Consider the following 21,159-nt stretch of genomic DNA (forward strand, 5'->3'; position numbering starts at 1 on the left):
GAGTAGAAGTATCCTCTTTCCCACCTTCCTTGAGAAGGTCATGTTAAATAATTGAGTTTAGAGAGCTTCTCTGAGATACAAAGTATATTTTTAAAAAAATGCTAATAAAAAGAACCATATAGTAACAAGGCATTAACAAAGCAGTGTAGTATAAGTACTATTATTTAGGTTTGCCATATGTATAATTTGAATAATGACTATTTTCTAAAATATATGAATGATGACCATTTTCTAAAATGAACAGCAATTTCAGCAGCCAGTGGAGAATAAAACAGAGATGTTACAGAATTTTAAAATTTTTTGATAGAGGTCATTGATTAAAGATTTATTTTTGTACTGTGTAAAAAAAATCAAGGAATGAAAAGTAAATGCTTTTATAATCAAAACTAAAACCTAGCAAATATGCTGACAATATTTTTACTTGAAATACTTAACATTTTTACATATTACATGAGAGTAAAGGCAGACTCTTATTCTGAAAATTAAAGGATCAGTCAAGACAAAATCCTTTTTACTTATTCAACAGTTTATATAGATAAAAAGTATCTGGATATCAGCAATTACTTCTAGCTATGCATTATTTTCAAATAAAAATTAGAAATTATAGAACTTATACTTCTTTATAGGAGGAAAAGGGCTAAAAGAGTTGTATCTTAACACAGAAACTCCTAAATACTTTCTGATATTGTCAGCTGAAGCTGAATAATTCATCAAATATTGACTTAACCATTTGAGAAAATGATGGGTGGGCCCTTTACCATTTGTACCTAATAACTTTACTTAGGACTCTATAATGTACGTTGAATCTGTAACATGATGATGCATGGATAATACCTCAGTTTTCACTTCTTAAAAATAAAAAAAACAAACCCCAAAACATTCTGATCTTGTTGTTTAAAAAATTGTTTTCATTTTAATGATCTGAGTTAGTAACAAACAAATATACAAAATTGTCTTTCACATTTCCATACATTGTATTATGGACCACTTAAAAACTCTGGACTACAAATGCAGGTTTCTTTGTATCCTTAACTTCAATTATTGTCACTTATAAATAACAGTGATTTGCGAAAACATGCATTTGTGAACACAGGTGCCAAAAGTCGTACGTGTAAGTTAATGTACAACCAGTAGTGTACATTGTTCATTTGTGCAGTTATGTGTCAAGTGTAATTGACACAGAAGCAGTTATCCTGGGATATTTCACTCTTTGAAAAGTATTTCTGAGAAACAGATGGAACTACAGTTTAAAACAAAATTGTATTCTATAGATACAATAAAATTCACAACGTGTACATCTGAAGCAACTTCTGGGACCCAAAGCTGATTCAATAACCCTGCTGCCATATTAGCTTTATGGGTATATCTCCAAAATCACAGGTTGGAAAACAGCTGCTTTAACAAAAATAAATATGTATATTAAAAGGAAAGTGAGACTTTGAAAACAGTAATGATGTGAGTCATCTATAATTTTCACTGTTTTAGAAATTAAAAGAAATTTAGAAATTTAAAGGTAATCTGAATATTTTCTAGGCCATTTTAAGTTTAGATTTTTCCATCTCATCAATGTTTTCTACCTGATAGTATAATAGAAAAATGGGCAGTTTCTATTGTTTACTATAATTCATAAATCATTATAAATTTATGACTTCATTAGAAGATCAATTAAGTAGAAACTGGGTCATCATGAAATGGGAATAAGGAGGCCCCTTTTCTCTAACCACTAAGCTGAACTAGAAGTAAATACCAATACAAGGTGATTTTTTTAAGGAGTAAATCGTTTCTAGGTTTCTGTAGGTAGGAAAATCCAATCTCTCTTAAACAGGTTTTCCTGGGTTGTGGCAACATGTGCTTTATCTCTTGAACTCTATCTACAACCTAAGGTTATTCCTATATTATACATTTCAAACTCCCTGGCAAGGAATGTGAATGCTAACCATCTAGGTATTTATTCAACTTCATACAAAGAAAGGACTCGTGTATGGATGTCATGCTAATAGTCCCACTTCACTAAGGCCTGAGTTTGATGTCTTCGCCTATGCTATATGGATCAAATGACAGAAGATGGTGCAAAGCAACTGGCTCTCCTCCAGGCAGTATCACACACTTGGCCTCTGATTTGACTAATATGAATACAACTGCAAACAGTTGGAAGGGCAACTGCAGTTGAAAAGGAAATGGGTTATTTTCTACAGGAAACAAGGAAAGGTCTGTGTTTTCCATGGGTCTTATCATGAAGGAAATGTGGCTAGTGATTTCAAACGTGTACTTCAAGAGTTACCTAAGTGCAGGATGGCTTTTAAAAATGTTTAAACCATCAATGAATCAGGGAAGTAAGCTGGGGGAAATAACGTAAAGGTGTATACTTACAACACTACGTTAGGAGATGTAGTTATCTACTTCTGCACTTTGGAAATGAAAGAAACCAATTCTGTCCAGAGTCAATATCAGAAAGAAATATGGCTGCTTCCTACTCTTCTCCACTTAGCAAAATTAATTTTATGATGCTCTCACTGCTGATATTCTCTCATTTGAGTTAGGCAAAATGAATCTAATAGGTTATTTTGTTTTCAAAATAAGCTGCCTAAACAGGTTTTCAAAAGACTTTCAGAAATGGAACATTTAATCCTTGAGAAATTTCCATGATTACCTTGTCTAACGGCAGGTACAAGGATTGTTGGATTAAGGATTATTGCTTTCAATAAGATAACCATCAGAAATAAATATGTAAGCTTAACTCAAATACTCATTTTTCACCCAATGCTACAATGTTTATTCTCAAATCAAGTCACATGTTACTTTTAATTCTTTGCCAGTTTACCAAGGTTTTAAGTGTAAGAAGTTGGCCTGTTAACTCAAAATCAAGACAATAGCAATATCCACATAAGCACGTCTTATTTGGGCATTGAGCAGTAACACTGCTTTCTCGATAGGACTTACTTAAGGCACTAAATGGTGGTAAAATAAACAAAAGTATGATGATTAACAACTTCTTTAGAATCCTAAAAAAGGAGATCATTTAGAAGGACACTAGTAAATCTTTTTCTCAAACAAATAAGGCATCCTGTTGGCAAACACAAATAAAACACAAGGTCATGTTGAACCTAATACATTCATGGTCTCAGCTAAACTACTTGAAGAAACACTAGCTATCAAACTAAAGAGAGCTACAATAGCATGTATAAAGGTTGGAAAGGCACCAAAAGGAGGGCTCTACCACTTCCAGTTCTAAGAGTTGGGTAAGCTGTGTTTAACACTGCATGTAGTCTAATTATAAATTTTATTCTTCAAAATGTATAATGTGGTTAATTTTTACTTTGACAAATCAGTTAACCAAGTGCTAGTTTACTAAGAAATTTATTTTCATGAATTAGAAAATTCCTGCAGTGTCTAACACAACCCCATTTATAAAGCTAAACTAATTCTAGTACTGAATGCATATTCTGGATAACACTGAAGCAAATCTGTATCAACAAAAATGGTTACCTCAAGATAGAATTCACAATAGAAATTCAATATATAACTAAATAAGATTTACTGAAAATAATGAAAAGTGTAGTACAGATACATCAAACATAATTATAACCACAACACTTTCCTTGTGAAAAATACAACTATTAGTGAAATAAAATGTACAATTGAAAATTTTTCCAAAGGAAAAACAGTATAAAGGAAAATACTTTTCTTTGAGATAGGGAAAATAGTATGTCATTGTTTTTTCATCACCATATAATTTGACACAAAAAGCAGTCATAGAATTGCACCAATTCCACATCCAGTTTCCTGAATATGTTAAGAGTAAAAGGAGGAGTTCATAAACCAGAATGCAGTTTCTGAATTTTACATTTTAAACTGATGATGTTCTCATACAGAATGTCACATCACACCAGATAGGTTTACATAATGTACAATACTTTCCGTTTTGTGGTCAGACATGAATATTAACATACGTTTTCTGCCACCTCTCTTTCATTCTGGTGTTTAGTCAGAGTCAGGAAAAAATAATCATGTTACTTAAGTGTTATCTCTCTAGCAATAAAGAAAAATTATATTTAGTGCATGCTTCATCATTTGTCAAAAAACATTTCTGAAAATAAAACTCAGTTACCCAATGGTTTACAAAGTAGAAAAATCATTCATTAGGATAAAAACGTGGTGGGATTTTAGGTCCATTTCCAAAGGACTGACTTCCTTGGCAGCACCACTGTCCTTTAGCAGAGGCCAGGATGCAAGTTCATGATCAAAGCAGGCGTGCTTGCAGGAGACCACTGCTTGACATTCAATTATCTGAGGCCCCTAGACCCCCTTTGACCACCCGCCTCTGCCGTCTTATTAGTGCTAGAAAATAGATGGAATTTTTGTGAAAATGTTAGGAGCATTTCTGCTGTACATGATTTAGAAGTTCTCCAAATTTTTCAAATAGGTCTTCCACCCATTTTACATTTTTCATACAAAGTTGGACAATTTCTTCCTGTCCTAAATCTTCATTTTTTTTCTGCACAGAAGAAATCTAAAATAAAAAGAAATACCAAATTGGTTTATACTTATCACTTTATAAGCTCTTCATGAGGGCTTACTGTTTCTATATCCTGAATGAAAAGAGGATTTATAAATTCACCTACAAGTACAGATTTAAAAAAAAAATTCCATCCATGGAGAATGACTATTTCATATAAATTTGGGTGGTCTAATCCTATCATTTTTGACTACATGGGGGCAGGGAGGAAGGCTAGGAAAAGTGGTTCAAACTTTCTCAATTACTTCCATTTGTGTTAAAAGCCGAATGACAAATTTTGGGGTAAGTTCTGCGTTTCAGAGCATTGTAAAAATAGCCAGCATACTTTACATGGCCATCTTTACTTTCTCCTTTGCTAGACAGAGGTTAGATTTATGAACGTCTTTCCATACCAGACCATTATCAAACACATGATTGTACAGCCCTGAGCCAACTTAACCCTTTTTAATTAAAAAACTGATAATGCTTGTCAAAAAAGCTTACTGTCTACAACCATTTAACCTCTGAGTTAATCCTTACATCCTATCCACCAAGTGTTATTATGGTCATACATAATTTCTGAGCAACTTAAATTGATACTTAAAAGTTACAATTAAATTTTGATTATCATTTCTTCATGCCAAGGGACAAAACTCCCATTTTCTCTGCAATTAACTGGGATAAGGCCATTCTACAGATAAGGAGGACAGCAAGATATTCAAAGCAGTGACTAACGTGAATTAATTAAAGCAGGATCATTATACATTATGAGAGAAGAAAATGCAATAAAGTGCCATTTATTATGGCAACATAAAGCAAGTATAACAGCTTAAAAACATTACCACTTACAGCTCCTATGTGATGGTGAGCCTCAGGTTAATCTGAGCACAACGCTTAGAGTACAGACACATATTTTTTAAAACAATTTTTAACAATTCTCTTTAAAACATTAAAAAATACTGTAGCTAACTAGTGCATATAACAAAAAAGCAGACTCACAGATATAGAGAACAAACTAGTGGTTACCAGTGGGAGGCAAGAGGGGCAATATAGGGGCTGGGGAGTGAGAGGTACAAACTGTTGGGTGTAAGGCTACAGGGATATATTGTACAACACAGGGAATATAGCCAATATTTTGTTAATAACTGTAACTGCAGTGTAATCTTTAAAAATTATATATATAAATGCTGCAGCTACAGTCAAAGTTCAGAAAAACATACATTTCTTTTTTAAGTAAATGAAAAAGTAATTACCTCATCTTTACATATGAGATAAACATGATATTTATAATGATGGAGTGAATGATACAAAGAATACAACTGTATTTTCTCTGGATCAACGGCAAACTCCTATAAAAAGAAAAGAGTTTATAGATACATTTATTTCATGGAGCATCTGAACTAAGAATACTTTTATGAAAATACTAGACCAAAAGTCTCAATGGAAATCTTAAAAATGACTTACATGGCTAGATATTAATATGTATTAATATGGACAAGAGACTTATTCAAAATAAGATTTTAAATTGTATTTTAAAATCTTTATTCTTTTTTCCTGAATATAAATATACACTATTTCAAAAAAGTTCAACATTACAAAAAATTTTAACAGTAAACATAGAAGATGACTTACAAGGTAAAAGAATTCTATAATTCTTGCTTCAGAGGTAAACAAGGTTAACAGTATGTCACATATTCTTCCATGTGCATGCTTCCATATGTATAACATATATCAATAACACTAATTTTGTAATGGGAAGGGAATCATACTATACATATTGTTCTACAATTTTATTTAACTCTTTTTCTTTAACCAAAGTAAAACTTGGATATCTTTCTATTTATTAAGCACCACTCTCCCAACAGAAATTATATGAGGGCAGGATTTTGGACCATTTTTCGCTGTTGTATTCCTAGTACTCAAAACTATATTTGGTATACTATAGGTACCAAATTTTTTAATTGAAAGAATGAATGAATCTATCTCTTCTTTTTAAAAAGTACATAATATTACATTATCTGGGTGGCTCTTTATTTATTTAGTCTCATGCTGGTGATATGTAACTGGAATTGTTCTTACAACTAATTCTACAATGAGCAAAGGCATACAGTTTTATGCATTTGTGAACGATTCTACAAAACACATTTTTGATGGGGAACTGATATGTTGCTAAACTGCTTTCTGAAAAGGCAATAATTTAGACTATGTTTGAAAATAAATGAATTCCAATTTTAATAATTTTACAGATATGGAATATTGAATCTTATGGAATATGTGCACATTCACTTATCTGTATGCATTTGTACCCAGTGACACACAAAAATATTAAAAATATAATTATAAGCATGGGATGGTTATTAGTCTTATTTAGAAAATTTGTGAGCACTCACCATATGCCAGATACTGTGCTAGGCAATGGAGAAAAACAAAGAGTAAGAACGAGTCCCTATTCTGTAGGCCAGAGCTGCTCATTCCTACCTGAAAACACTTCACATTTAACAAGAGAGTAAAATATTTGCTTGTTTCAATGTCTGAAGTAGGATTTATATTGACAACTAGAAAAGGTATAATTACACCAATCAATATATACTTACTTGTGCAGATTTAGTAGTTGTTTTAGAAGTTCTTAGAGTTTTTTTATTATAAGCTTTGCCATTCATTTTGATTTTAGAAATAGCAGATCCCCCACTTTTTGCTTTAGAGTCTCGAGTAATTATTGTTAGTTCAGGAAAACTTTCCAAGGCATTCTTTAAAATAAAATAAAGCAAAAATAACTGACATCAGAGTAAAAGTGATCTGAACTACTTCCAGCTATTCAAAACTTATTTTTAAAAAATATAGAAATATATTCATACATGTACATAGACACAAAAAATATATGTGGGGGGGTACTGATGGGGTGCGGTAAATATATACAATCTATACACACATACACAAACATATGTGGGGTGTTAAACATGGCCACAAATTCCCTGTAGCTCCTCCCATCAAGATGTGGAACCTATTTCCCCATCCCCTGGATCTGGGCCAAACTTATGACCTGATTTAAGCAACAGCATGTGACACTATGGGGACTCCCGAATGAGTCAGAGTGTTCCTTCTAGTAATGCCTCTCTGGCTTCAAGGCAGGGGAAAGGACATTTGTAAGCTTTAACTGTTTATAAACAGTTTCAACCTTCAAGGCCACTCTTTTCCAATCTCTGTATAGGTTCCCAAGCATCTGGTATTGTGACCCCTCAAACAGTGCATTTAAAACAACTTAATTTTTTAAATAAAAGTGTAGGAGTGAACTGTTTCATTAATAGAAATAATAGAATTTTTGGCATTTCCTACCATAGTGAGCTATTTGTTTCTAGCTTCATTCTAACTTTTAATACTGTGTGCATATTTTGGCTTTGAAATGCAAATTGCTATAAATGAAAACTATCTATCACAGACATCACTATTATCATTTATAGTTATATTAAATAACTATAATTTCAAAATTAGAAATTTTGTGTTTTTTTCTGTGAAAACAAGAATATGAAAATGAATTTTTCAGTTGTTCCCCATAAACTATTGCATAAGATTTAAATATCTACTGAGTCTATTAAATTCCAAGTGGTGGCTTTATTTTTCTTTTTTTAAGATTTATTTATTTTATTTTATTTATTTATTTTTGGCTATGTTGGGTCTTAGTTGCGGCACGCGGGATCTCCGCTGAGGTGTGCAGGCTTCTCTCTCTAGTTGTGGCATGCAGGCTCCAGGGCATGGACTCTGCAGTTTGCGGCACACAGGCTCCCTAGTTGAGGTGCGTGAACTCAGCAGTTGTGGTGCACGGGCTCAGTTGCCCCGCAGCACGTGGGATCTTAGTTCCCTGACCAGGGATCGAACCCGGCTCCCCTGCATTCTAAGGTGGATTCTTTACCACTGGACCACCAGGGAGGTCCCCGTGGCTTTATTTTAATACAAGTTGTTAGAGAACTGGTTTGACATCTCTAAAATGGTTAGCCAAAACCGGTCATTTTTAAGATTTAGTAAATATTCAGATAACAACATTCCATTGTCTGCAGAAAACATGGTATTTCTACCCAAAATATTTCATTTGAAGACAGCAGTTAAACAGAAAATACTGGACTAGGAGTGAGCAGAACAAATTCTTAGCATGGGGTGTCTTACTAGCTTCTGACCTTTTTCTTTCCCCTCTGCAAGTATCAATACATGTCAGTGAAGAATACAGGACTACTAGTCAGAGTTTGGTGTCCCATAATCTCTAAATCAATCTCAGAGCCTTAATTTTCACCTGGCTAAAATGAAGTCGATTTTCACTTTTATATGGAGTTCAGATAAAATAGGGATGTGAAAAAGCTATACAAATTGCCCAAAGGAGTTGACAACTTATGTCCACACATAAGTTCACACAGACTTGTCTAGCAGTAATTGCCAGGACTAGGAAGCAAACCAGTCCTTCAGTAGGTGAATGGATAAACTGTGGTGCATTCAGACAATGGATTATTAGTCAGGCTAAAAAGAAAGAAACTATTATGCCATGAAAAGACATGGCAGAACCTTAAATGCATATTAGTAAGTGAAAGAAGCCAATCTGTAGCCAAAGCTACATAGTGTATGGTTTCAACTATATGACATTCTGGAAAAGGTAAAATTATGGAGTAAAAGTAAAAAGATCAGTGGTTGCCAGAGGCTGGGGGAGAGAAAGGGATGAAGTGACAGAGCACAGAGGATTTGGGGGGGCAGTGAAACTACTCTGTACGATACTATGATAGTGGTTATGTCTGTCCAAATTGATGGAATGTACAAGAGTGAACTCTCACGTAAACTATGGACTTTGGGTTGTAATAATTTGTCAGTGCAGGTTCATCAGCATGACATTCTGGTGGGAGACGCTGGAAATGGGGAGTTATTCAGGTGTCGGGGCAGGGGACACACGGAAACTCTGTCCTTCCTGCTCAATTTGGCTGTGAACCTAAAACTGCTCCAAAAAATAGTCTATTTTTTAAAAAGCTAAAAACTTCTATTTAGAGAGATATAATCAAATGATTCTAGGTGTTACATGTTATACTTTGAATAAGAAAAGCCGGGAAATTTTTGACTACTAAGTAGCTTCTATGATATATTTTCTGAGTTTAGATTAGCTTTTTGTTCGCTATTTCTAGTAACACCAAAAACCAATTTATAGTGCCAAGATAACGTTAACAGACATATATACCTCCTACCATTAGGTGAGGATCAATTTTTCCTCAGATACTGAGTAATGCAGGCAAGTAAAGGGAATTTTGATAACTGTGCTAAGGCCAATTTTAAGTATATATGAAATGTGAAATTTTTAAAGAGGTTTAAAAGGAAAAACAAGATTGGAATACAGTAGTTTAAAGGAAGTATTTTTGAAAATATTTGGAAATTATTATATATAAGGAATACTAGATGAATATAAAAACCTGAAAAATGAATTTAAGCAGAGAAAAACAAATGATTAACACTAAGAATATACTTAATAAAATAAAAAGACAAGCTCAGACAAGACTCATAATGAATAAAAATCAAATTTTTGTTGGGCGGAAAAATCTTATAAAACTGAGAATGACTTCCAAAAATTTTCTTTCCTATTATATCTAAGACTATGATTGCCACTGAGTTTGCTAATAAACCACCTGACGGAAATACCTTGAATGACTGATCCAAATGAAGATTCAAAAGGAGTCTCTTTCGGTTATCATTCAGCATGCTATCTATTTTTTTCATATGAGGCAAAAGTAGCTCATCTAAAACAAGATAAAAATTTATTGTGACAGGATAAACTATCAACAAAAAAACTTGTTAGAAATACAGCTTTTCTTAAAACATTAATAGATTGACATTAAATTCACTGATTATGTAAAGTATTGATTTTAAAATATTGCACATGAGGCTTTTTGAACAAAAGTTACCTTGAAAAAATAGGTTTACAATAGCTAAGTGAGAAAGAAGCAGCATAGTGTGATGACAGAATCAAAAGTCCTGGGTTTTAACCCCATCTATGCCACCAGAATTGATCAACCAGTGGGCAAGCTGCCTAATCTCTTCAGACCTCATTTACCATGTGAACGATAACAGTATTCCAAAACATAAATTTAACATTAAAATTTTTAATAAAATACTGAGTATGATATTCTTAATTCACTACAGTTTGGGGCAAAGAAAAAGTAGGGCAAGAAAAATAGTCAAAATCTAGTTTCAAATACACAAGGGAAGAGTCAAAATAGTTATTTGAGAAAAGGGGAGAGTAAAAGTATGATGAAGGTTTCTTACCCAAAGATTATGATTTCTTTTTTACCCTTCTGAAACTTTAAGCTCTTTTAAGAGAAACACTTTCAGAGTATAAGTTAATTACTTTTAGTGCTGTATTAAATATTTTAGGTTACTAAACTATTTCTTAATTTATCAGCATAACAACATTTTATAATACTAATTAGCTTTAATGACCTTTCTGAAAATGTATGTATAACCCTCAGAATCTGGTTACTAATTTCATAGCTAAACAAAATGACTCTATATTTGGAGAATAAACACAAGCACAGAGACCAGCAAAGGAACACTTTGCTCAAATTGAAGAAAAAGTCCTCAGTAAGGAATGCTTTCTAAGGTCACCACAACACACCTGATAGCTTTCTTTTTATCTTTCTAGCAGTGATTAAATCTATTCAAATATTATAAAAATTTACATTTCACACAAATAAGTTTTAAACATTTGTAGATTATTTTTAAATATAACCATTAAATTTTTCATCCCTCATTTTAAATGGAGAAAAATTTTTTAAAAAAGGATAAGCAATAGAAAAAGAATCATTTAAAATACAACCACCCAGAAATGATCACTACTAAGAAACGCGTATTTTATGATGCAAGGAGTTTTGATTGAGAGAGAAAACGTTTACTGGCAAAAATGCTGACCTAGGGAATTAATTTTGGGTTTTGATTGTGGCTCTTCTACCACTAACTTGTTCTGTAACTTTAGGAAACACATTTAATATCTTCTCTAACGTCTCTTCCAGCTCTACAATGGTTGATGTATGAATTACTGCCTCTGATTATATAGTCAAAAAAGCAAGACTAGAAATTAGAAGACCTTGGATTTAATCCTTTCTCTGCTACTTGCAAGTTGTGGGCTCTTAAGCAAGTCACTTAACCTTTTTGAGCGTCACTGTCTTCACCAAAAAAATGGCTGTCTAAGTTGTTCTGGGATTAATATAGAATAATGTATGTCAAAGTATGTGGAAATAATAAAACAATATACATTATTAGGCATTGCTGTTGAAGTATATTGTTACTGATTATTCATTGTTACTATTTTTTTGATCTTACACTTGTTCAACTCATTTTGATAGAAGGATAATGGAAACTGACTCATTAATCCTTTTATTCTCTCTTCTAGTTGTCCCTGGTGAATGCTATAGTAGCTGAAGGGTAAATGTTAGTGAGCAACATTAGATATATAAATTACCAGTTTATTTCATATGTCAATTTCATCCCTACCCTACCATAAGAAGAAGTTACTAAAGGAAGAGTAAAAAAGGAATAATATTAATAAATATAACCCATGGCATTTATTGTTTTACTACTAATTGATTAGAAAATAATTACTCGGTGATGTATCTTTTACTGGACACGAATATACAATTTTAATCTTTACATCATTATTATCTGGTTCATCTTTCTAATTATTAGCAAACAGAATATATTGACATCTGGACCTTCCACGCAACTCAGACAATTGGTGAAATGTTATGAGGATGATAAAGATTCTAGAATTGAAAGAAACTAGTGGGTAGTTACATAATATTCTCATGAGTAGAAATCAATAAAAATATATTCAATATAAAATTGTTCATATATTCAAACAATTCATGAAAAGCTATGACCCCATTTTATAAAATCAATATATCAACAGTTTGTTAACTGACAACATATACAAAAACCACATATTAAACATGTAACTAACAGAGAAGAATAAAAAAGATCCAGAAAGTACTACCAAGAAAGTACTATTTAGCAGACTGTACCGTTGCTCTTCTCTAAGGCTTGCATTGTGTCAGGATCCAAAGCAATGCTAACAAGCAATTCCATGTAACTCTTAAAGGTTTCCTTCATTGCTCTTGTGTTCAAAAAACGAGTGACAAAGGGAGCTGGAGGATTAAATTCTGGGAGGGAGAAAAGATGAAATATTAAATACTCCTTCCTGACGACTTTAAAAACACTCTGCTCTACAGCAAGTGCCTATAAGCAGATAAAAGGCTGTAAATAAAATTTCTTCAAATTCAAGGTTCTCCCACTCTGCCTTTAAAAACACCCTGGGTAAGAGATTCTCAAAGGTGGTTTTGCACATCACAATCACTGGAGAGCTTTTAAAACAAAACAAAAAAACCAGATTGCTGGACTTATTAAATAACAGAATCTGGGGTGGTAATAGTGGTAGTGGTGATGAAGCTTAAATGTTATACTTTTTAAAAAGTTCCCAGGTGCCTCTGAAGCCCAACACCAGCCCAGCATTTGGAAACATCTGCCCCATAGGAACCTGTTTCTCCTCCCCTGGCCCTACCAGACATCTGCTGCCAGGTCGTGCTACTTCAAAACTGATGGTTTCTCTACAGTATTTAATTAGTAAAGAAACCATAAAACACCTAATGTATGAGTTAATATGTACATATCTCTTCTTTTTCCTTCTACACTTAAATTACTGTAAAATTCTGGTCTAGAGTCAACACGTATTAAAAAAAAATTTTAATGTAAATATAGCCTGTGCATAAAGAAAATTTCACTCAAATTCAATGGCAAGAACTGCAAGATTAGAGGTGTGTCTGAATTTCGACTCTTTTCATTCAAGTATAGAACTATTATCACGGCCTTTAACAGGGGTTCTTAGACTTTGGTCCACGGACCCCTCAGCGTCTCCCCCCATAACCATTTCAGGGGTCTCTGATGTCAAATTGTTTTCCTAATAATATTAAGATGTTATATACCTTTTTCACTCTGTTGACATTTGTAAAAGTAATGTTGGGTAAAACTGCTGGGGCCTTACCTAGCCTGAATTGAGGCAATGACACCAAACTGTACTAGTAGCCATATACTTTGCCATGACTATCATCTAACTGCCATGAATTTGAAGGAAAAAAAACCAGTTTCCCTTAAGAATAATCCTAGATGAAGCAGTAATAATTATTAATTGTATTAAATCTCTACTCTTGAGTAAATGTCTTAAAATTCTGTGGGATGAAATAAGAGGTACATAGAAAGCATTTCTTTTTTTTATTTTATTTTATTTATTTATTTATTTTTGGCTGTGTTGGGTCTTTGTTTCTGTGCGAGGGCTTTCTCTAGTTGCGGCGAGCGGGGGCCACTCTTCATCACGGTGCGCGGGCCTCTTACTATCGCGGCTTCTCCCGTTGCGGAGCACAGGCTCCAGACGCGCAGGCTCAGTAATTGTGGCTCACGGGCCCAGTTGCTCCGTGGCATGTGGGATCTTCCCAGACCAGGGCTTGAACCCGTGTCCCCTGCATTGGCAGGCAGATTCTCAACCACTGTGCCACCAGGGAAGCCCCATATAAAGCATTTCTGCTATGAAGTATGACAGTTTTCTCCAGGAAAAGCATCCATGTAATTGTTTGAATTACAAGATGAACCAGCCACCTTTTCCCCCATTGGGATACCAATTTTATTTGAAAAAAATGACTGACAGATACACTATGCCTATTCAGACTTGGGTATTTGGCAGACATTTTCTTAACGAAGTGAACCTGTCACTGCAAGGAAAACAACTGACAGTATTTGTTGCCAATTATAAAATTTGAGGTTTCAAGTGAAAATTAGAATTCCGGAAAACTTGTTTCCACCACTGTGAGCCTGACAACATTCCAATACTTAAAGACTTCATTGATGAAATCAGTGTTGATATTAAAAATGTTATTTCTTTGATACTACAAAAATGTATGATGTAAATGTAAGAACTAAAACCATAAGACTCTTAGAAGAAAATACAAGGACAAATCTTCATGACCTTGGATTTGCAATGGATTCTAAATATGACACCAAAAACGTGAGCAATGAAAAAAAAATAGACAAATTTGGCTTCATCAGAATTTCAGACTTCTGTGCACCAAAGGACATTATCAAGAAAGTGAAATACTGTGCTCACTTCAGCAGCACATATACTAAAAAAAAAAAAAAACAAAAAAAAAACACTGAAATATCTACAAAATGGGAGAAAATGTTTTCAAATCATATGCCTAATAAGGGTTTAATATCTATAATATATAAAGAACTCCTACAACTCAAGAACAAAAGGAGACATGAACTGGGCAAAGGATTTGAATAGACATTTCTCCAAAGAAGATAAGCAAATAGCTAGTAAGCAACTGAAAAGATGTTCAACATCATTAATCATTAGGGAAATACAAATCAATAACAAAACAATGAGATACCACATCACACCTACTAGAATAGCTATAATCAAAAAACAAAATATAACAAGTGTTGGTGAGGATGTGAAGAAATTGGAACCCTATGCATTGCTAGTGGGAATGTAAAATGGTGCAACCACTGTGGAAAAAGTTTGGCAGTTCCTCAAAAAGCTAAACATATAATTATATGACTCAGCAATTCCACTCTTAGGTATATAAATAATTGAAAACAAGGACACAAACAGATATTTATATGCCAATGTTCACTGCAGCATTATTTACAACAGCCAAAATGTGGAAGCAACCCAAGTGTCCATCAATAGATAAAAAGATAAACAAGAACATACAATGGATAAACTTACAATGGAATTGTGTTCAGTCATAAAAACTAGTAAGTTCTAATATATGCTATGTAACATGGATGAACCTTAAAAACATTATGCTAAGTAAAATAAGCCACGCTTACATGAGATATGTAGAGTAGGCAAATTCATGGAGACAGAAAATAGATTAGAGATTCCCAGCAGCTGGGGGAAAGGGAGAATGAGCAGTTATTGCCTAATGGTTACAAAGTTTCTGTTTGGGGTGATTAGGAAGTTTTGGAAATAGCTGTGACAGTTGCACAACAGTGTGAATATAATTAATGCTGCTGAATCGTACACTTAAAAATGGTTAAAAGTGGCAAGTTTTATGTTATATATATTTTACCACATTTTAAAATGTGGGAAAAAAATGAAATAGACTGTGTACATCAATGAGCTAACAGGTATTTTCACATGACCAAAAAATGTTATAAAATTATTCATGGATGAAAGATACCTCAAAGGGTAAAACAAACCAATAGATTTTCATGTAACAAGCATGAAAAGTTGAAGAAGCTACCACTTGTCAAGTTGATCAAATAAAATCCTTTGAGTATCAAAAAAAAAATATCCATAATTATCTGAAAAGGTAATCAAAATACTCCTCTCTTTCCCAACTACATAGCTAATGTGAGGCTGGGTATTCTTCATATACTTTAACCAAAATAATATATAATAACAAACTGAATACAGAAGCAAATATGAAAATGCTATTCTTCTAACTAAATACAAGTGTTTAAAAAAACTTATGTGAATGGGTTTATTTAAAATATCTTAAAATTGTCTGTTTTAATTGATACTTGGTGATATACCTAGATACAGGCCACACACACACAGAAAAAGTGTTTTGGAATCCTCAGTAAATTTGAAGATTATAAAGAAGTCTTGAAACAAATAGCTTGAAAATCACCAGCCTATAAATCTATGTTTATTATCAATATTTGCCTTCTTTTTAAGAAGTACTAAAAATGCTTGCCTGTTAGTGACACCTAGTGGTAACTCAAGTTACCAATGAAAGAAAATTTTCACCTTGATTGTCATTTGAGGAAGCTGTATAAATAACTGAGTGCAAATTCAGAACCCAAACTTCTCTAAACAGTAGGCAGAAATGCTAACTGCGAAATTACGTATAATGCCTTCCACACATACTCAAAGCACTAAGTTTCTTTATAAATTCCGACGTGCCTACTTCTAAACAACAGTTCACAAGTAGCTTTTAAAAACAATACATTTAAAGTAAACTTCTGTACTGAAGAGTTTTTATTATGATTCTGTTTCTATCCAAGTAATCTCTAAGATCAGCTCCCAAGCAGTGATACTTACAATGTCAGAAACCATCCTGGACATCAACCTCAACAGTGCCCCCAACACCCGATTCATCATTCAAGTTCTGCCAAGATTACATCCTGAATTTCTCAAATGTGTACTCTCTCCTCCATCCCTGCTGCCAAAACTTAGGTTCAGACTTTCAATTTATACCTGAACTGTGATGTCACGTAATTCAAATTCAGATTTTACCATGTTGCTCCCTTACTTAAATCCCTCCAAGGACTCCCCTTTGCTTACAGAATCCCAAGCTTTTTAGCTTTAGCATGGCATATGCAGCCTTCCATCATCCTTTCGTCTTTTCCTGACTGCCTTCAAATGTATGCTCTAAAAGAAGAAGGGTCAGCAAACTTTTTCTGTAAAGGGCCAGATGGTAAATATTTGGGGCTTTAATGGTCATATACTCTCTGTAGTAAATACTCAAATCTGTCACTGTAATGGGAAAGTAACTGTATGAAAATATGTAAATGAATCCCAGTGTTCCAATAAAACTTTATTTACAAGAATAGGCTGCAGATCAGATTTGGCCCACTAGCAGTAGTTTGCCTACTTCTGCTCTAGACTACTGAACTGCTAGAGATTTCTTGCATATATTACACAAGTTTGATGGCTGATGGAATGTCTCCTGGTATATGCTGTGTTTTACAGCTATCTCAGCTTTAAGTTCTAATGAAGTAAATTTCAATATATATAGCCTACATAAATGCTCTTTGGTGTCTTCAACAGTTTTTTTTTTTTTTAATAGCTACTTTATTTATTTATTTATTTATTTTTGGCTGTGTTGGGTCTTCGGTTCGTGCGAGGGCTTTCTCTAGTTGCGGCAAGCGGGGGCCACTCTTCATCACGGTGCGGGGACCGCTCTTCATCGCGGTGCGCGGGCCCCTCACTATCGCGGCCCCTCCCGCTGCGGGGCACAGGCTCCAGACGCGCAGGCTCAGCAGTCGTGGCTCACGGGCCCAGGTGCTCCGCGGCATGTGGGATCCCCCCAGACCAGGGCTCGAACCCGCATCCCCCGCACTAGCAGGCAGACCCTCAACCACTGCGCCACCAGGGAAGCCCTCTTCAACAGTTTTTAACAGCGTAGAAGGGTTCTAAGGTCAAAAAGTATGATAACTGCTATCTATTTCAACCTTTTCACTTTATAAAAGAGAAACTAAGGCACAGTTATCTAGCTTAGTCATGGGCAAATATATGCCTAAGCAGAACTTAATTAGGTAGCTAAATTCCCTAATTAAGGAAAATTAAATACATTTTGAATTGTCAGCATCACTGCTCCTCCCCATTAATGTACATAATCTAAAGTTATCAAGGTTTTCATTTCATGGAGAACTCACCCTCATCATCACTACTACTAGAGTGGATCTCGGGAGATGAGTCAGATTGGGATGATGAAAATTCTTCTTTCCATTTCTTCCTTTTCTTTGGTGGTGGCTCAGCCTTTACTTTTAGCTGTTTAACTTTGGGTTTCATGGAAGGGGCTTTTGTCGTTGTAGTTTTTGGTGTTGGAGGATCAGAAGTTTTACTGCTACTACTTGGCTTAGCCTGAACAGTTCTGCAATGTTACAAACAGACTTCATTAACGCACTGAAACCTTGTCAAATTAAAATAAATTAGACAAGGGATTTCCCCGGCAGTCCAGTGGTTAAGACTCTGCGCTTCCACTGTAGGGGGGTGGGTGCGGGTTCGATCCCTGGTCAGAGAACTAAGATCCCACATGCCGTGTGATGCGGCCAAAAATAAATAAAATAAAATAAATTAGACAAAAACCCGAGAAACACTGGTGAAGAAAAGTTTATTTACCTCACCAGTATCTCCGAAATAAAGTCTAAGTCCTACACATCTCCAATGGTGATTCCTCCAAAAGTCTTTTGAAATATACTCTTTAACCACTGACATTCAATATTCATTTAATAAGGGACTATATTAATTCCATCCCTATTTCTCTCTCTCCCTCCACTCTTCCTTTCCCTTTGTAAATTCATTTTCCTGACTATGAGGCTGTACACGGCAGATGAGCAATGGACTTACAGTCACGTCAGAAACTCTCGCAGGCTCTGGTGGTGCCAGGTTTTGATGTGGAATCCCAACTGCACCTGTTCTAGAGCCCCTCAATAAGATTTGCTATATACTAGGTTCTGGAGATTTGAGGGAGTGGATAAAATTGCATCATAAAAATAAGGTGGGCTGTGTCCAATAAGTTGGAATCTTCATTAAACTAGATCTTCCTAGCACTAGATTGAGAATATCAAGGTTCACACTCCCTTTTCCCATACAGATCAAAGGGAATGTGGCTAGGTCATCTGTTTTCCAAATTCACGCTCCAGACAACCCAGAGTCACATTAATACATGATGACAATTCTACTGTACTTGTAATGTACAGGCTCAATTTTTTTCATTTTAAATTTGACATTCCATTATTATTTTCACTTTATTTATGGATAAAAAAGAGGGCTTAGAAAGGTTATCTTTTTTTTCTTTCTTCCTTTTTTTTGGCCACACCGCATGTGGGATCTTAGTTCCCCGACCAGGGATCAAACCCAGGCCCTCTGCCGTGGAAGCATGGAGTCTTTTCTTTTTGAAGCATGGAGTCTTAACCACTGGCCCACCAGGGAAGTCCCTAGAAAGGTTATCTTAATCTAGGTCACAAAAAGATGGATTCAAACCTTTAGACGGTAAATCCAATTTTTTTCACTATACTAGGGTGACACCAAAAGGACTCAGGGAAGAAAAGGGTACGCATCCCACCATGATAGCCATGGGCTTTACAGTTCCCATCTCATTACTTCAAAAAGAATCACTTATTACATCAGGCACTGAATTTTCAGACTTGTACATAATGGCAAAAAAAAAAAAAAAAATCAGCCTCTTTAATTGATGTAATTCTTTGTACAAGACATTGCCAATAATAAGCCTTCCAATAATTACTACAAACATATTACATAAAATAATAAATACCTGATAGTTTGTGAAGGCTTATTTCTTGGCTTTTTGGAACACACTCTGACATACTCCTTTTTGTTAGTGTTTTCAATGAACTTCACATATATCCTTTTGTATTTACTCTTTGCATCTCCAAAATATCCAAGGTACTAAGGAAAGAAACACTTTGAATTACATAATTGTACATTCTGTACACAAAATATTACTTTGTTGTCTTGATAGACTATCATAGAGCCATCCTTCAAGGTTTTCAACATGCAGCTCTGGTCAGGCTAATTGTACCCTCAATAAAAATGATTCCAGCCTCACTCTTAACTGCAAGCCCATATATAGATGCAATCTTATTTGGCTAATCATCAGATGCTCACTTACTCAGTGCTATTAAACAACTACTTAGGTAGAAAATAATTCTGTAAGTCTTCTTGGTAAATCAGGATATTTGACTGGCAGAATAATCAATATAAGAGTCTCTGAGTCCATCTGAATTCTTCACAGACTAACACTAATTCCTTTCCTTTATTTAAAAAATAAAAAGTTAAGCACTTTAAGTAGCTGGTATTTAGACATTAATTTTATTTTAAAATCAGTATCATATACTCTGTAGTTCAATTTTAATATTTTATCTCAGAAATGCTCAATATACATACATTAAACAATACATTTAAATTTACATCATTCTGTATTTTACCCAGGATCACTGTCAAAAAATAGGAAGGTTAATGTAAACAAGAATTTTACTTACACTATTTGTAGCAGCAAATTCTCTTTGCCCATCTCGAATTTCCGGAACAAACTTCTGTAATAAAGCTTTTTGTACTTTCCAAATAGCTGGGGGTTCTTTTCCTGCTTTTAAAGCCTCCTGTAATAAGAAGTATTAACAACATTTATAGAAACTAGCAACATATTCTAGATTTATAGAATCTTAGAGCTGAAAGGAATCTTAAAGACCTACCTAGCTCAACCTTTTATCTTTTACCTAGCTGAACTTTTGCAGTAATTCTTTTAAGTCGGCTATTCAATCTCTGCTTAAATTCTTCCAGAAACAGGGAGCACAAACATGCAAAGTAACCCATTACCCTTTTGTATAGCTATTGGAAAGTTTTCCACTAATGATATTGTCATACATTATTTATGCAATTTTATAACAGTATGTACATATTCAAAAAGACCAGAAACAGATATGCTAAAATATTAACAACAGTTAATTGTGAATGGAAGGAATATGGATAATTTAAATATTATGTTCTTCATTGTATTTTTAATACCATTTCTCTCCACCCCAATTAAAAAATAAAATCAAAAGCAAGCAAACAAAAACCCAAAAATAAGTTTTCTTAAACACTGCTAAAAATTTCTTATATGAAATTGTAACATTCTGCAATTTGAAATTGTGAAAAAAGTCTAATTCTACTTTTACGTTGTATTCCTCTTATTTTCTTTAAACTTTTAAATTAGATAAATAACCATTTTCTCCAAACTTCTAATAATACAAATGACTTGGAAGCTTTGAAAAAAATTAACATTTCAAAACTGCTCTAATTACTAGTAGCTAAATGCAATATACTGACCAGTCAGAAATACACAAAACTCAGAGATGAGTTAAAA

At 34.1% G+C, this 21,159-nt stretch overlaps 1 protein-coding gene across 2 annotated transcripts in view; it reads right to left on the reverse strand.

Annotated features, from left to right (window-relative positions):
• Window positions 1-885: 885 nt before the first annotated feature.
• The window catches only part of QSER1 (glutamine and serine rich 1), a 79,695-nt gene continuing 59,421 nt past the window's right edge, over window positions 886-21,159 (reverse strand). For both annotated transcript variants that reach the window (XM_057552442.1, XM_057552443.1), the window contains 8 exons: window positions 20,297-20,413; window positions 19,570-19,703; window positions 17,948-18,165; window positions 12,532-12,669; window positions 10,157-10,254; window positions 7,090-7,242; window positions 5,749-5,844; window positions 886-4,510 (listed from right to left, as the gene is read on the reverse strand). In XM_057552442.1, the coding sequence (XP_057408425.1) occupies window positions 4,370-4,510; window positions 5,749-5,844; window positions 7,090-7,242; window positions 10,157-10,254; window positions 12,532-12,669; window positions 17,948-18,165; window positions 19,570-19,703; window positions 20,297-20,413 (1,095 nt within the window). In that variant the 3' untranslated portion in view covers window positions 886-4,369. The remainder of the gene's footprint in view (window positions 4,511-5,748; window positions 5,845-7,089; window positions 7,243-10,156; window positions 10,255-12,531; window positions 12,670-17,947; window positions 18,166-19,569; window positions 19,704-20,296; window positions 20,414-21,159) is intronic.

The sequence above is a fragment of the Balaenoptera acutorostrata genome, chromosome 9 (assembly GCF_949987535.1).
Source record: "Balaenoptera acutorostrata chromosome 9, mBalAcu1.1, whole genome shotgun sequence".
Classification (NCBI taxonomy): Eukaryota; Metazoa; Chordata; class Mammalia; order Artiodactyla; family Balaenopteridae; genus Balaenoptera; species Balaenoptera acutorostrata.